Genomic DNA, 17,358 nt, shown 5'->3' with positions numbered 1-17,358 from the left:
TCTGTGTATTCTGTGTATAGTATTCTGTGCAAGATCATAAATGCCCAGTCCAAACCTCAAAAACAAAATTTAAATGCTTTAAATACAAATATGCTCTACATACATAAGTATATATAATGTGTGTTTGAGTTCCTCATAGTATATAATCTTCTGCTCTGTGGATGTGCATAGGGTGGGATTCTGAAATTAAATACAATTATTTCGTATTTCTAAAAAAGCTAAATGCACTGTTAGTAGAATGTGGAGGCTCTTTGCTCACCCTTGACAGATGATCTGGTTAACAACATCTATTGCAGTGAACACAGCAGTGTATATAGTTGGGTGCAGGAGGGGGATTAAATACTTAAAGCTGTCTGGAGCTCATTTGTCCATTTTCTCCTGTTAAAGAGGAATTGCAGCATCAGTTGGGTTTAACACAAGCCAAGGCACTTCACAGGGAATTTGAAACAAAGAAGGAAAGGGGGATGGGGGAGGAAGTATAAATGAAGCATGGAAATTCATAACAAGGAGACAGAGACCTTGAGTGGGAACAGCTGACTATCAAAACCTGATTTGACACTGTTGTAAATCTCCAGTCTGTCATCACACCTCTGCCTTCAGGAGTAAGTGCAGCCTCTCCACTGGACACTGAGCTGCCTGCTCTGCCACTGCAGGGGTGGCAGTGTGGGGGCAACAAATAGGGACCCACAGAACCCTGTGCACAGACCCCACAGGTTTGTCTGTGCATGTGAACTTGTGAGGTGCATTCTCACTAGCTTCTGCATCAACAATTCATAGGGAGTTGCACAGGGACTTGTAAAGCTACATGTCCTACATCTGTGAGGACAGGAGTGGTGTGCAGGTAGGGTAGCCCACACTCCCAGGAAGAGTGGGTGTATTTAACATGCATATTTTGTGAGAAGGAGTAGATGTGCATCTTATGCTGTATCTTTGCATGATTAGAGAGCTTTGGGATCAGTCAGAGAAGAATGTTTTATATTTTTTTGGTGTATGTTAACATTTTATAGGGTGTGTTACTGTCTTATTGCTATTGACCCTGAATGTCTAGCTCACTGATTGCAGGCCAATTATGTGTAGTTGCATGTAACAGTCACAGAAGCATGTTTGTCAAGGAAGACAACCTTCAAAGTGCAAAGGTGAATCCATTCTGCATGTTACTCTTCAGGTCATGCCAACTTGTACAGAAGTCTTGGTAACAGATGGCATATTGATCACCTTTGTGAGTGCGTAACTGGTCCTGCTTCTGTTGAAAGGATGTTACACTGATAATGATTTCAAACTCTTCTCAGCTATGCCACAGAAATTGTCAAGGGGCACTGACCACATGGAGTTTTTAAAAAAACTAAATCACTGTGCAAGTAGTACAGCACTGGACACATTGCCAAGGTGGACTGTGGGATCTCTATCCTTGGAAGTTTTCAGGATGGCCACACAGAGCTTGGCTGACCAATTTTAGTATTAGTTATTAAATTGATAAACTATTTTGTTCCAGATTCGATGACTCTGAGTGAACTGAGAAGTTTTTCTCTGGAGCAGTAGGTTAAGATGGGGATGGGAATAGAATTTAGAGGTGGGTTACAAACTGGCTACATACAGAGAAGAAAGGGAGCCTGTGGAGCTCTACAGTGGTCAGCCTAGTGCAGGTTTTCACAGACACTGTAGGAGAGGGACTGTGAAATTTGCTGATGAAACTAAGGTGACAGGAAGTACCTGTGAGGTGGAGTTTGGGATTTTAGAAAGGAAGATGTCAGTTGAGGACTGGAGTAAAAGAACTAGGATTGCACAGAGTGCAAGATTAAGTCTTACAGACCAGCGACAAGAAATTCTGATACAATTTGGAAGATCAAGTAAAGATGTGATGAGTTCAGGATTTTGATTAATTATGTGGGTTTAATGGCAACTCAGCTAAACCACAATAACCATCCATCTGACTCCTCTTAACTCATGGTAAGTAGAAGCCACATCTAGCTAAATGTAAAGGAGACTCCTCAGTAAAGGAGAACTACCTCACATTTGCTAAGGGCAATGGTAGTGGCTGGGATTATGTCAATGTGCAGATATAACTTTGTGATCTGTCTGAGTCCTGCTTGACCGAGATTTGGTGAATGTTAAGGTTTTGTACCTGTGATCAAGGAAGCTGTCATTCTGGGATGTATGAAAACATATTTTCTGCAGGAGCAGTATTAATGCTATTGCAAAACTCCCTGATAAATTCTGGGAGGTATGTTTACTGTTTAGTCACCCCAAAGATTGAAATGAAAGACATATGTACAGAGGATGACTACTAGAACGATCACAGGGATGAAGAGTTTGTTTTCTGGGAAGAGCCTAGAAAAACGCAGATTGCTGAGTATAGTAAAGGCTGAGGTGGCATTAAATATTGGCAACATAAATACTAAGAAAGAAAGGATTGTCAGCTAAAGGATGAGATTAGCACAGGACAAAGGAAAAAAGGAAACTGGCCATGTATACTTGTTAAACTTAGAAACAGCTTGAAGTGGTGAGGTGCAAAGCAGTGGAATTACTGTACTCAAATATAACTCATGAAGAAAGCACCAGATCAGTACATCAAAGGGTACTGTATGATTGTAGTTACCTTTGACATCAACTGTCTGAATTTGATGTCGCAGGAGATAGTTTCTACTCTTATGTTTCAATAATATTAGTACCAGTATTGGCATCATTATTACAAGAAGGATTACATCTGTATGAATCAACTTCAGTAAAGACTTTTTATTCTTTCTTTAATTCTTCCTGTATTTAAATAGGAGATTCTGTTGAAATAAACCCAGAAATTATTCATATTGAATTTATTTCATCATTGCCTCTCATGTGTGTGAACTTCTGATATATGAAAGTAACATAATACAAAGTCTTTCATCTTTTATTCAAATGGAAAGTGTCAGATGAAGATTAACAAAGTTGTTTGCCTGAGCATGCAGGAGCAACAAGTAATCAAGTGATGTCATTTTCCCTTTTCTATTTCAATTTGCAGTGAAATACCAAAGCCAAATGATTACTGGCAAGGCTTTCTCCACTTCTCCATTGCTCTTCTCTATTTTGACCTTAAACAGCTGACAAGATAATGGATTATATGTTCTTTTTCTACAGTTTTTCCTGGATAATGCTGTGAAAGCTTTTCCCTCTGTTCTTAATTCATCAAATGCAAGTTTTCCTAATTCAAGTAATCAGAACCACTGGTGTATACAAAACAACTGTTTTTTCCTACCGGTAAGTTCATTTTGCATTTCATTGTTTATTTATAACAATTATACTAAATTGACTGTGCTGGATCTGCTTGAAATTAAACACCCACCAGTTTTAGAGACTACAGCAAAAGCTTAATTCTTTTTCAGTCACCTCCAACTGCATTAGAAGGAAGTGGGAAGCTAAAAGAGATTAGTACTTCTGAAAATAGAGATTTTAATGAATGACAGATTAAAAATCAGGAAACAGTCTAATAACTAAGAAGCATAGGTTCTCTCATGCCAACAGATGGGTGTTACGAGATACCAGGAGATCACACAGCAACTACAAAGAAGCATGTGCACAATACTTTCATGTCACACTGAATTCAGAGTATGACCCCCTGTAGAATGCAGCCATTAGAGAAGTTTTAATTTTGGTGATTCTGAACAGCAGTTACTTCCGTTTCTTATTTCAAGCAGATCTGCAGGCACATTGCAGTAACAGCAAAGATGCCAGATAAATTATCTGGTGGGTGTTTTGGCATAATCCTCCAAAAATTAGTATACAATGATTCGGGTTCTGTTAAAAGTACTACCATCAAGAAGTCAACAGTAGCATGAAAATAGCATATCTATAAATAGAATGCATCGTAGTTTCAAAAGAATAATTTCCTTATGAGGTACAGGACTGTAATTTTCAGGAAGCATCTCTGACAAAGGTGCTGTATGCTAAGGACCAAAGTAATGATTCTATTAAGAATGTATTATGTCTGGTTTAGCATTTCTTTTGATGCCCTATTCCATTTACACAGAGTATCCAGAGAAAATACTTTTCTAGGAATTTGACTTCAACCGTACGTATTTTTGCTGAAAGAAAAGGCTTTTTTAAACAATTGAACATATTCTTAGGTAGTCATAACTCAAAAGGTTGTTAGATCAATTTATGTTCTTCATCCCTTAGCCATATTTGTTTGTAAAATTATGTATTTATAAGGTTCACAACAACTGGATGTATTGCAGTAGTTTCTAAATGCTGCAAATGTAAGCAATTACATTGTCGTTTTCAGATCTTCAGATATTTTACTTTGACTCTTATGCGAGTAATACCTAGAGGGTAGTTATTCGACTCAAGTATGACTGAAAAACATAGAGTGGCACAGAAATAGATCTTTTGTCAGTCTGCCAGCAGTAGGCTTCAACACTAGTAGTGGTATCCCATATGTAGACACTCCTTGCTACCACAGGTAAGTAATCAAAAGTGACAAAGGCTGGAAATTTGGAAACATAAATGAGGGGCATAATCTGAATTCTGCTGAGTTTTGGGTGATTTGAAGCCTGCTAAGAAAAGAGTCTATTTTAGTCAATACCAACATTGTTGTTACTGACTATCTGTAAATCACCTGACCCAGGTACTTTGATTCGTTACATGTTGTGATAGATTCCATGCTTAAATGATCAGGTAATAATTTGTTTTTAAACTGGCTGGGGCATTTTGTTTGGTATGATTTCCTACTCAAGAGCCAAATGCTAAATCTTTTCCATTTGATTTTTCTGTGTCAGTATTTTATATACAGCTGCATATTGGGGCTCATTTCCTGTTCCGTTTTCCTAAGGATAAATTATGAGTTGAAAATGGTGATAATGTTGATTGCATTGGTGGGTTACAATGTTATCCTTCTGCACACTCATGGGCCCATGCTGGATGACTACAGCAAGTTTATGTATGCAACAGCATCTCTTAGAAGGTAGGTAGATAATTCCAGTCCTGAAATTAATACAAATTAAATACTACCTGTCACAGTTCTTGTATCATGGAAGAGATTTTATTTCCTGTGTTTGGCTATTATATAATCTATAATTCACAATTTAAAATCATTATCATGTTGCTATTAATACATGATTTAAAGTCCCACCTAAAAGCATTAGAATAACATAAACAGGTTTGGTCAAGGTGTTTCAGTCACATACTATAGGAGATAAGAGTATGGTTTAGTTTGCATTTTTATAATAGGGAACATTAGGAAGAAGTCATCATTAAGGTTGTTAATGCCTAAGACTGAACATAATTACAGCTGTTAAAGCATATTTACTGCAAGGCAAAGAAAATCAGCTTTCTCTGAACTAGTATGTTGTCTTAAAACTTTACAAATTAGTCTTAGCTATTGAAAAAGTTAGTAGACCTACAGTTTGGTTGTTTTTTTGCTATGCCTGCAAATTTATATACTATATTTTCAGTGAGACTGATGGAGTCTTTGCTATCCGAGATGTTACAAAAGACCAAAATTATTACTCTTAAGTATTGATGTGTAAAACATTTTTTTTGGGTACATGTAATTTCGACCTCTTTTCAAAACAAAGAGGTGATTCTCTTCTATATAGGTTAAATGTGCAGTGCATATGCCACAAGATAAAAACTGACTGTTGTAGAGTTTCAGTATCCTTTTACCTGTGCTCTAAACTACTTGAGTTCTTTAGGGCGCAAAGACAACTGTGGAAGAGAATCAGAGCTAACAAGAAGTGTATGTTTTCTTTTATTTTCTTTCCTACATCTCTCACCAAGGTTCTTCTTTCAGTGGCATCAGCAGGAGAGTGCTAGTGTAATATATTTCCCTTTACTTCTAGTGTCTTTTTCTCAAATCAGAACTTTTAATAAAGTCTGTATAAGTTCTGGTTTGTACCTCCTGAAATTCTTAGATGAAGAGGCATCTTCACTAGGTGCTTTAGGTTCCATTTCTTCACATTATTTGGATGTGGTCCAGCTCTCCATTATGGAAGTAGTGTTATTACATTAAAAAAATCTCTCTTTGATCTGCCTGTATAGAATACACATCAAATGCCCTCCTCATTTTAGTACTGGGCTTCAAAATGTAGCCCCCCCCCCGCTCCCCCCCCAAAAAGAAAGTAGAGTAATTAAATCTTCATTGCAGAAATAATATTTCATCAAATAATAAAGTATATCATATCAGCCCAGGGAAACAGTTGAATCACCATCCCTGGAGGAATTGGTTCTGAGGAACATGGTTGAGTGTGGACATAATGTTAGATTTATAGTTGGACTCAATGATCTTAAAGGTATTTTCTAACCTAAACAATTCAGTGATTCTGTAAATGGTCTTAGTGTACATTCCAGAAAGTAGTGTAAATTGTGGCCTTATACCTTATATTTGTGCTAAAGTAATATAGTTTTAACTTTTGAGCAGCTTGTTTTACTTATGTTTTCATTTTATAGGCCAGGAATACTGAAGGACCTGAAGACAATGGGCTCAATTTCTTTGTTTATATTCTTCATCACGTTGCTGGTTTTGGGTAGACAGGTAAGATACACACTTCTCTTGATCCAAAATGCCAGACTTCACATGCAGCCTGCCTACTTCGCAAACATTTTTGAGATTTTCCTGACAAACACCTTTATTTTGTTCTGCCCCACATCCTTGCAAAGGAGTGTGAGAAGCATTTAATAAAGCTACTTTATCAACTCCCAATATGCCCTTAAAACTCACCAATAACCGTCATTGAAACTGTAGACATTATGCTGATAGTGTTCTATGACTTGCTTGTCATGCTGACCAATATTGTCTCATAGCTTCCCAGCGTGCTCCCATCTGTCTGCATCCATCTGCTGTCTCCCTAGTTGCTTAATTACAAGCTATTTTCTTCACAGTTATTACAATTTGATGCAGGCACAGAAACAATGTAGCATGCACACAGATGCATACCGCATGCTGAGGCCACAGTTGCACTAAAACTATGACCCTACAGGAAACTACTCTTTTATCAGCCAGTTGTGTTTTTTTCAGTACAAACATGATGTAGAGGTCTTACGCTCTACAAAGTCAAGGGCACATCCAAGGACAGTTCTTTCTTTAAGTCCTTGGGTCTGTCCACCTTCCATGGCTAGAAACTGCAATTCCAGCCTGTTACGCCAGGAGCCGGTGTGTGAGACAGGACTCTGAGAAGGAAGAGGCAAATTCATGTGAGATCTCATGAACAGCTTGTACCCAGGTAGCCTGCAGTCTTGGGAAGGATCATATCCTTGGGAAGGACCAGACTGTCTTTAAATCACTTGTTTATATTACAATTCCTGAAATATAATGACTGTCATTTAAATTGCCAAGCACACCCTGCAGGTTCTTAAAAAATTATCTGGCAGCTTCTCCAGTATTTGCTGTACTGAGGAACATCCTTCTTGAATAAGAAGTTACATTTTTCATCTGCCTTGCTGCCAGAACCGTATTAGACTTTCCTCATTTAATGATGGTAGCAGAGCACAGAGAGCAGAGCACTTCCACTTGGAAAGAGGGAAAAATACTTCATTGCACCAGTTGAGAAACCTTAGTCCTGTCAACCAAGGTTGAAATGGATGCAGTGGGTGCAATACCAAGAAAAAAAGGAGAGAAGGAATGTTATCTTCACTGGGCAAGGAGAGTACTTCTTTGTGGATTCAGTCACATCAACAAGAAAGTTTTTTGCACATAACAGTCGTGTGTGCGTATGTGTGTGTGTTGTTCCCTGTCACACCAACTTAAATGGTACTTAAGTGTAATGGAAATAGTCTTTGTTTTCAAAGCTGTAGGTCCAGGATCCTTGTCATGAAACCGGTTGTTTGTGGCTCTTCAATCTTTTCTCTTTGGTTTTTCTGCTAATTTGTTTTCCTTTGACGAAGGAGAAAGAACCCTTTGTGTTTTAAAACACTCTCAAGCAAAGTCTAAATTACAACTAGGAAATTTTATGCAGTAATTTTAATACCTACTTGGCATAAGACCTTCCATTTAAGTTATTGTTAGTGATACTGACTGGTAGCAGATGCTTGGGAAAAGAATAGGGGGGGGGAGTGAACTTGCATAGAGTGGCCCTTCCAGGAACGTGTACTTCCCTCCCTCTGCCAGCTGGCATTTCCATAACAATGTTTAATAGCTATTAGTCACTCTGCTTTCTGTTGCACTGTCTGATCCCTGATAAACCCTATTATCTTCCTGATATTCCAAACACTGTCTGATAATGAATTTCGCACTTTCATAAAATGTCATGGGAAAGTGTCCATCATCTTGTTTGTTTTTAAACTTTCTGTTTGCTACTTTCGTGCAGTAGCATTCCCAGAATACTGTTAAGCCTTCTTGGCCACTTAGGCAAAGTAAAGTTCTTCCTTACAACCTTCTTTCACAGAGGGTAATATACAAATAATATCTCTGTTTGCTGTAGCATTTTTTCTATTTTGCAGTTAATAACATGTCTTTTCTCTTAATATCTGATTATTTCAACAATGCTAAATAGCCACTGATGAAAAAGGCAATATTTCCATTTATCTTAAGCTGGCATTGGTGCTTCTCTGTCCTCGGTGAGTAACCATAAAGTTCATCTAAACAAAAAGTGAATGCTTACCAGCAAGCCTAGCTCTGTGAACCTCCTCACCACTGGTCAGAGAGATGCCTGTCCTGATGCAAAAGCAGGAGGGAAAGTGTGTGTCTCTGGTTGAATGGGGATGAAGAGAGGGTGATCCAACTTCATTCTCAGGTTCAACTAGTACTTCTAGCTGCACAGCCTGCATCCCTACTGAAAGAAGTAAGCCTTCCCTCAGCTATTTATCCTTATATCTCATCATCTATGATGGCACAACTGCCTGTGGAGCTGTATAATTGCCCAAAATAGGAAAATTATCTGGCTTTAAAATTAACCCTGGAAAAATGGTTGGTTTTAAGCCAGATCTGTTTCCTGATCTGATATTCGGGTGTGGCTGCAACAATGTCTGTGCCAAAATAATGAGTGTAGGATGGGAGTGAGCAGTCAAAAGTGAAGTGGAGAAACTTGAACTGCCTTTGTTGAATGGTCATGCCAGCATATGCTACGTCCGATTCCTTGACAGAGATCAAATGACATACATCATGCTGTATGCATGCCATTAGAGTTATCTGAAAAGAGGTTCCTAGCAGGCAGACCGTATCTTGAGAATGGCAACTCTTGCACCCTCCCCAGGCATTGCCCAGGAGAATGCGGATTGGTATGGGCTAGATCATGTAAGGAGTATGCTCACATTTAAACAGTATTGAGCAATTAAATCTTTTATATGACCTAGTTTTAATTACTGGTATTCACATAGCCTGGAAATTCCTTCCTGGTCACACCTAAAATTATACACATCCCATTATTCTGTAGACTAGGTGAATATTTTGTTTTTCTCATTATTGATTAGATTGTGTTTATCCACAATGAACTTCACTGGCTGTTTTACTGCCCAGATGTTTATAGCAATTTCTCTCAGCCATGAAAACTGTTTGTAGTCTTTGTTTTGTTTTTAGTGAGCTTTTATACTGTGAGAGGATCCTTCTCTTAATGTAATCTTTCGAAGAGCCACTTCTGAAAGGATTTAATGAAAACTTAGCTCAATCTTCACTTCTATCCATATGCCCATTGATTTCTTCATGACAGATGGAGCCATGACACCAGAGGTGTCAACTCATCCCCACTGTATCAGCTTTAGTTAATATGACTAAATAGCTCTTTTCTTTAGCATACTTTTCCCAAAGTACCTTGTTCTGTTGTTTCCACAGTCATCCCAGTTCTTTTCTAAAGATCTGCATTATCCTTCCCATTTGTCAGTTCTGTGGCACTGAGGCTGTTTTGAATGATCAGGCTATCCACCATATTTCATACCAGCAGTTTTTCATTTTGGTTACATTAGAACTGATGATTTCTTGTTGATCAGCCTACTATGTTCTAAACATCTTATGCTGACACTCTACATTGAGACAGTTCCTCAGACTTGCTGTCTGTAAGTAATGACTGTGAGATGGAATCTCTTTAGCTCCCTCACCTGAATGAAAACCCATGTTTAATTTCTAGTGATCCTACCAGCTTTAGTGCTGCCTTTGCTGTTCCTTTGCTGAACACCATAGCATTCATCTCCTCTGACAGTAGACACAGAATAGGCAGCCACTCTTTAGCTGCTTGAGTTTCTAAGTAACACTGTTTCAGTGAGGAGAATTAGTTGATTGCCACACTCAGGCAAATGTTGAAAATAGACCCAGATGAGTGTCGCACTAGAATTTAAAAACACAGATGAACCCATCTATGTTCTTGTTGTGCTTAACTATTGTTGCCTAAGAAGTTATGACAGATTTGAACCTCTGTCTGGAGTTGCACTGCATTGCCTTCCACAGATGCATGCCAGTCTCTCTTGCTCTGGAGGAAGCGAATTGCTCTGTGGTGCTTGGAGGAATGCAATGTTCTTCATTCCTCCCTGGGAGGAATGCTATGCTCACCCACTGGGAAGTGCTGTCAAGTAAAGCAGCATAAGGTGAAGAAGGAAAATCTTGTATCTCAAAAGATTTTGTGCCTGCAGATGCATAAGGGCCATTTTGAGATATTTTCATTCTGTTGCGTTTAAAAGGTTCTGGACATAACATGTAAAGTAGGGAAACAATCCTGGTTTTCATAGGACTTCAAGACTACAAAGATTGAACAGGACCTTTAATGACATCTATACAAAATTGGCTAGATCATACAAACAAAAAATCCTCTGTACTTAAGGTAAGGGTTTTGTTTTTTTTATTTTAAAAGTCTGAATGGGCATTTTGAAATACAATACATTGACTTTTTTAATTTCAAAACAAATTGTACAATACATTCTGCTTTATTTTTTTGTGATATCTGAATTCTCTTTGCCATTTTTTAAGGCTATGGAAACCTAAATGCAATTCAATAACTAATAAAGCAGTAAATAAACTATCATCTCTTAAATATTAGTTCTTAAAGAAGAAAAATGTATTTTGAAGACTTCAGCTTATCTAACACCTTTTTAATACGAAGTTGTAACAGTGTATGGATACTTAATTTCAGTTTTATGTCAGGCATTCAATTTACGTTTGTCAGTTTATGCAAATCATTTTATATCCCAGGATTTCATTGAAATTTTTTTGCATGAATACAGCTGGTGGTATTTGAATTTATCATCTATGTGAGGAATTTAGATGTACAAATGTATAATATATATATATTTTAAAGCTTGCTAAATTATTTTAATACCATCTCATTTCAACTTTCAACTCTAGCTTTGGATGTGACTCATTTGGAGCTATGACAGCCACTGTTCAGTCAGAAGGACTACTCTCATTTTGATGTGAATGCTTACTGACTAATAATGCTAGCTATCATTTTGAAGGTTTTATATAGTAGTGCCATTATAATAATGTTTTCCTGTTAATAACATAGTCTTCACTGAGTATACATGATAGCATTGAACCAATGGACTACAGTGAAATATCTCTTGGTTTATATCAGCTCAAATGACATAGCCAGCCCAGTGGAGGCTTTGCTGTAGAAATAATGACATAGAATTCACAACAAAACATTTGCAATATTGAGAAGAAGTAGAGAGAGCTCCACAAAAATGCATTTTTATTTCTTTTCAACATCTCTTTAATGAAACAGCGATGTTCCAAGAATGTTATACATTTCCATATAGTTCCAGTTATTGTTTTTGTTGGGAATGTTAACAAACAATTACTAAAACTCTGGGAGAAAAATGAAAGAAGGGTAAAGTACTATGAACTAACTAAAAAAAAAAGGAAAGGAAAAAAAAAAAGCAAACAAACCTCCTAAAAAATGCTACCGAAACAAAACCAAAACTGGGTTGGCCCAGCTGTTTTTGATAAGCTGATAAACCAAAGGGATAGTACATCAATAGACTGTTTATTTCTTGTACTGCCCCCTTTGCCAGGCTGATTGCAAGACATAAGTTCAAGATGGTAAAAGTCAGGGTCTTCCTGAAATGATCATTATTGGAAGTTAATTTCTACACCAAATAAATCATTGCATCATAGAATTGTAGAATGATCTGGGCCAGAAGGGACTTCCAAAGGTCATCTAGTCCAACCTGCCCACAGTCTGCAGGGATACCCTCAACTAGACCAGGCTGCCCAGGGCCTCATCAAGCCTCACCTTGAATATCTCCAGGGAAGGAGTCTCAACCACCTCCCTGGGCAACCTGTTCCAGTTTTCCACCACCCTCATAGTAAAGAACTTTTTCATAACATCCAGTCTAAATCTGCTCTTCTCTAGTTTGAAGCCATTGCCCCTTGTCCTGTCACTGCAGGCCTTCGTAAACAGTATCTCTCCATCCTTCTTGTAGGCCCCCTTCAGCTACTGGAAGGCTGCTATTAGGTCTCCCCAGAGCCTCCTCTTCTCCAAGCTGAAGAACCCCAGTTCTCTCAGCCTGTCCTCATAGCAGAGGTGCTCCAACCCCCTGTGGCCCTTCTCTGGACCTGCTCCGTCAGGTCCATGTCCTTCCTATATGGAAGGCTTCAGACCTGGGCACAGTACTCCAGGTGAGGTCTCACCACAGCAAAGTGACAGAACCACCTCTCTGGATCTGCTGGCTTATCTTATGCTGCAGCCATTATATTAAGTTGCAAAACTGTAAATCATTTCCGTAACAATGTTTGCTTTCTGGATTGAAATTTTGCTAAAGCCTGGCAGTAAATGAATAAATCTTCCATTATCTCGGTCACCTTGCAACTTTTTTTTTTTTTTCTGGGCCTTTTTATGGACGTTTTCTGAGGAAGTGCCTTATAAATTCTATGAAATGTATGTCATATATCGTGTGCTTGGGATTTGATTTCTGTGGGATCTGAAACCATACTTAAAGTGGCCAAATAATTGCCTCACAGGGGTAGTGTACTGTGCTGATTTTGTCTCTTAAACCTGTGCTCCAGTAGGACAAGATGCCTATTGTTTCTTTACCTCTGTGTCCTCTTGTAACAGAATGAATATTACTGTAGGTTAGACTTCCTGTGGAAGAACAAGTTCAATAAAGAGCGTGAGGAGATTGAAACCATGGAGAACCTAAATCGGGTGCTTCTGGAGAATGTGCTTCCAGCCCACGTAGCTGAACACTTCCTGGCAAGAAACCTGAAGAATGAGGTCAGCCATCTCTGTATATACTGTGCTCTGTAAGAAAATAGTATATCCTGGAAATACCACTTAATGCTGATTTGAACAGTAGGTCCATACAGCAAGTTATAGATTTACAGTCACTTTCATTTCCACTTACCTACCTGAAAGTCTTGCTTTACAGCACTGAATGCATCTTAGTATCTTGAAGTAAAAAATGTGAAATTTTCTTAACTGGCAATGCACTTAGCTTTTTGAAGGTAGGTAAAAAAGGGTGAGGAGGAAAAAGAGGATGGTTGAATCAGCGTGGATTTAAGTTTAAATCAAATGCATTCAGATACTTTTTGCTTTGTGATGAGAGTGGAGCTTCACTCAGGTTCTGAATTTTCTTCTGGTGATGGGAGACCTTGCTTATTGGAGTGAAAAATTAACCTTTTCCTTGAAACAGTGGTGACAGTTAATTCTGGAAAGAGGTTCTGTTTGCTCACTTCTTACAGAATTAATCCAAGCACCAGAAACATCAGCCAAAAGACCCCTGTTCACTTTGGTGGAAATTAGATCTGCTCCTCATACTGCTTTACAATAGAGAGTAGTAGTTCTAGACATCTTAAATACAGTATTTTTAATTATATGTGCATTGCAAACAATTGTTCCAAAATGACAGAAGAGGGGAGAGGGCAACTTTAGGGATTCAGTTTTTATCTCCTTAAGTCAAAAAGGACAATGCCTGTGGTTTTCATTAAGCAGTACTAATCAATACTTTAGTACTACCTACAAATGTTCACTTGATAGCTAATGTTGAATGAAAACTGCTTTGAGGTTCCTTTGAATGAACTGAAGACCTTTTCTGGAAGCCAGGTTGGCTCAGCTCCAGTTCTTAGTTCAGGCATTAAATACAGCAAACTCTCAGGAGATTGCTTCTCATTTATGTGCTATTCCATCTCAGTTCCGTAGCACAGCAACACCATCTGCTCACCTTTATATTGGCAACTGGATTGATATTGTCTCCCCTCAAGTTTCTTAGGTTAGAATGAGCCTTAGTAAATTTAGTGAGCAACAGAAAAGGTAATGAAACATGAAATTGTAATCTCTGATCTATCGTGTGAGCTGAAGTAAAAATTATTTGAAATTATTTTAATGGCATCCATTCAAAAAACATCGAGTTGTTTCTTGTTTTATCTTTAAACACAGAGGGAAGAATCTTCCAAATCCCTGCAGATGTTCAGGAATATAAGCATCTGTTGTGTCTTCAGATGTATTTCAATGTCAGCAAGGACATGTTGAGCCTTAAAGAATATTCTGTATATGTGTATGTTTATACACCTACGAATATGTTAAGACAGATCAAGCCTCTGTTTCCTTTGTGTGGATATTTAGATCAAATGATACTGAATTGAAATTTGTCTGTGTTTCTTATTTGAAAACATTCATGTTTTTTATGTATATTCCTTTCTGTCAAACCAGAGATGAGAATTCATCTAATGGATGAATAGTCTGTTTCAGAATACTGCTTCTCTTAGAATTTCATGCGTGCAGCTGTATGGAGAAAAGGGAAGACTAAAGTGTACTGATGAAGGACGGGCAACAGGAATGCAAAGGGAAAAAAGAAATGGAAGAATGCTGGCTGGGAGTAGTGAGGCTATACTTTTAGATGACCAACAAAGGTCTTTTCATTACAGGATACACATTAATTAATGCTGATATGGTAAATGCAAAGTTACTTCAGAGCAAACTATAACAAAGGTTTGTTTGCTTTACCAGAACCTCCAGAACTGAGTTTTTGCTTATAGTCTGCATGCTGGGTACCAAAAAGGGTACTTTTCAGTTGAGCCTGAGTAAGGCAGGAACAAATGTAGAATGAAAAGCAAGAATCATGCCAGAGAGAAACATCCCTGCACCTGGCTTCTGCAGCCTTTTCCTTTATGCTGTTAGCATCGAGATCTCCTATTAGTAAAAAGTGTTTAGGAGCTTTTGTGCTGCAAGCTAACTGCCTAGCACATTACTGAGCAAGAGGAATCTTGTTTCATTAGCTACAGGATGGAACCAACATCCTACTTAGAGCAGAAATTGTGCCCCAAAGAAGCTGACTGCTATGCCCTTTACAAGAGGTAGAGTGGGACTGCTTTGCCTCCTCTGTCCTAAGATATCCAGGCACTGGAGAAGAAGAAGGGACAGTAAGGAAAGTTAACCAGCAGAAATTAAGATGTTTTCAAAGGAAAAAAGAGAGGAAAAAAAAAAGAGGACTGATTGCAAAAGACAGGATGATTGTATTTCTGTTGGAAAAAGCAAAATTGTTCCTTCTTGCAATGGTGTTGCATTTCATTTTCTGCTTAAACATTTTGGATAGTAATGTCTCATGATAAGTATTCATATGGAAATTAAGACACCCAATTGACACAGCCTTTATTATTACAAATGATTGCAATAAACTATCTGGGAATGCCCCCTTAAAATTCTCTGACGTTTATTATGACAGCCACAATTGCTACTCATCTGGTTATAAACAGTGCCATTTGTTGTTGTTTCCATGCTGTTACTATGCTATGGAACATCACTGGGGATGAATATTGCTCCAGTATTAGAAAGGAATAGAGAGAAGTGGGATATTTCTTTGTGTAGCCAGCAGATCAAGAGAGGTGATTCTGCCACTGCTCTGCTCTGGTAAGACCTCACCTGGAGAACTATGTCCCCCTCTGGGACCCTTAACAAAAGAAGGACATGGATCTGATGGAGCAGGTGCAGAAGAGGGCTACAAAAATCATCAGAAGGTTGGAACACCTCTCCTTTGAAGACAGGCTGACCATTGGGACTGTTCAGCCTGGAGAAGAGAAGGCCCTGGAGAGACCTTATTGCAGCATTTCAATATCTGAAGGAGACCTACAGGAAGGCTGGCGGGGGGACTGTTTAGAAAGGCTTGTAGCAATAGGGTAAGGGGCAATGATTTTAAACTAGAGCAGGATGGAGCTAGGTTAGACATAAGGAAGATTTTCTTCGCAATGAGGGTAGTGAAATACTAGAACAGGTTGCCCAGAGGTGTGGAGTCCCCATCCTTGGAGACATTCAAGGTGAAACTTGATGGGCCCCTGAGCAATCTGATCTAGTTGGTGATGTCTCTGCTTACTGCAGGGGATTTGGACACGATGACCTTTGAGGGTCCTTTCCAACCCGGTGCATTCTGTGATTCTGTGATTGTTGCTGAGCTTCAACATATGACAAGTGTTTACATACAATATGTTCATTTATTTTTGAGGTGAAGCAGAGGAACTATCACTCTGGTTGCAGGACAAGATCTTTGTCTGTCATTGTAACAATCAGGCATGCGACCTTTTCTTTCAGACTTACTGTCCCTGTACTGGGTGGACAGCCAGCAGAACAAAGCACAGTGATCTTCCTGTGTTAGAACAGCACTTTTATTTGAATCTCTGCCCCATCTTTGCTCAGTCGTATTTATCTTCCTGGTGACTGTGCATTGTGCTAGTTCCCATGATTTATTCTGAGCAACGCTTCTGCTTTCCGAGAGGACAGTAAAGGCACTTCCTAATAGCTAACTAGGGCTCCATGTTTAATGTCTCTAAGACAGATAGTTTTTATAGTGGCAATTGTATCAGCAGTCCAATCAGCTGCAGGGCCCTCAAAGTATCCTGTATTAGATATTTCAGCAAAAGAATATTGATGTGCTATTAAATCTTTTGCTTTTACTTGTAAATATAAGGGCATATTTTGCTTCTGCACATGCTTTTTATACACTTGCCAATTATACATTTTTCTAGTATTCACATAAGCATTCGGGCTTTTAACCTTCTAAGATCTTATTTTTCATGTGGTTGAATAACAATGAAATATCAATTTATATATCTCTTATGTAAAATATTTTTTCTTTATTCTACTTTTAAATATCCTATTTATCTTCTGGTACCTGTATTAGGAGGTGGTAAAATGAAACTATCTTCTACCATCTCTGATTGGTATTATTCAGAAATACCACGTGCCTGGAGCACTGCATAGTTGCTCTCCTTTTTCCTTAAGGGTTCAGTTGTAGCTCCTATCAGACCTGTATTCTTGTGACTTGAAGTTATATTCTCATATAATCATATAAATATAATCATATATTTAATAATATAATCATATATTCTCATATATGAAGACATGGCATTAGTTTCCATATACTATTTCAGATATGGCATTGTCCCAGTATCACCTCTGTGCCTAGATTTTGACTGCTTCACAAAGTTTACAAGCAGTATCTCATCAGTAGTGTAACTCGGGCACATTTCACATTCTGAAG

The 17,358-nt window shown here is 38.3% G+C and overlaps 1 protein-coding gene across 1 annotated transcript in view; it reads left to right on the top strand.

Annotated features, from left to right (window-relative positions):
* The window catches only part of ADCY2 (adenylate cyclase 2), a 199,208-nt gene that overhangs the window by 169,918 nt on the left and 11,932 nt on the right, over positions 1 to 17,358 (top strand). The window contains exons 17-20 of the mRNA XM_054381597.1: positions 3,112 to 3,231; positions 4,749 to 4,933; positions 6,418 to 6,502; positions 12,945 to 13,103. Coding sequence (XP_054237572.1) covers positions 3,112 to 3,231; positions 4,749 to 4,933; positions 6,418 to 6,502; positions 12,945 to 13,103 — 549 coding nt within the window. The remainder of the gene's footprint in view (positions 1 to 3,111; positions 3,232 to 4,748; positions 4,934 to 6,417; positions 6,503 to 12,944; positions 13,104 to 17,358) is intronic.

This window comes from Indicator indicator, chromosome 6 (assembly GCF_027791375.1).
Source record: "Indicator indicator isolate 239-I01 chromosome 6, UM_Iind_1.1, whole genome shotgun sequence".
Classification (NCBI taxonomy): Eukaryota; Metazoa; Chordata; class Aves; order Piciformes; family Indicatoridae; genus Indicator; species Indicator indicator.
The sequence above is the reverse complement of the archived record's forward strand: the minus strand, read 5'-3'. Positions and strand labels throughout refer to the sequence as shown.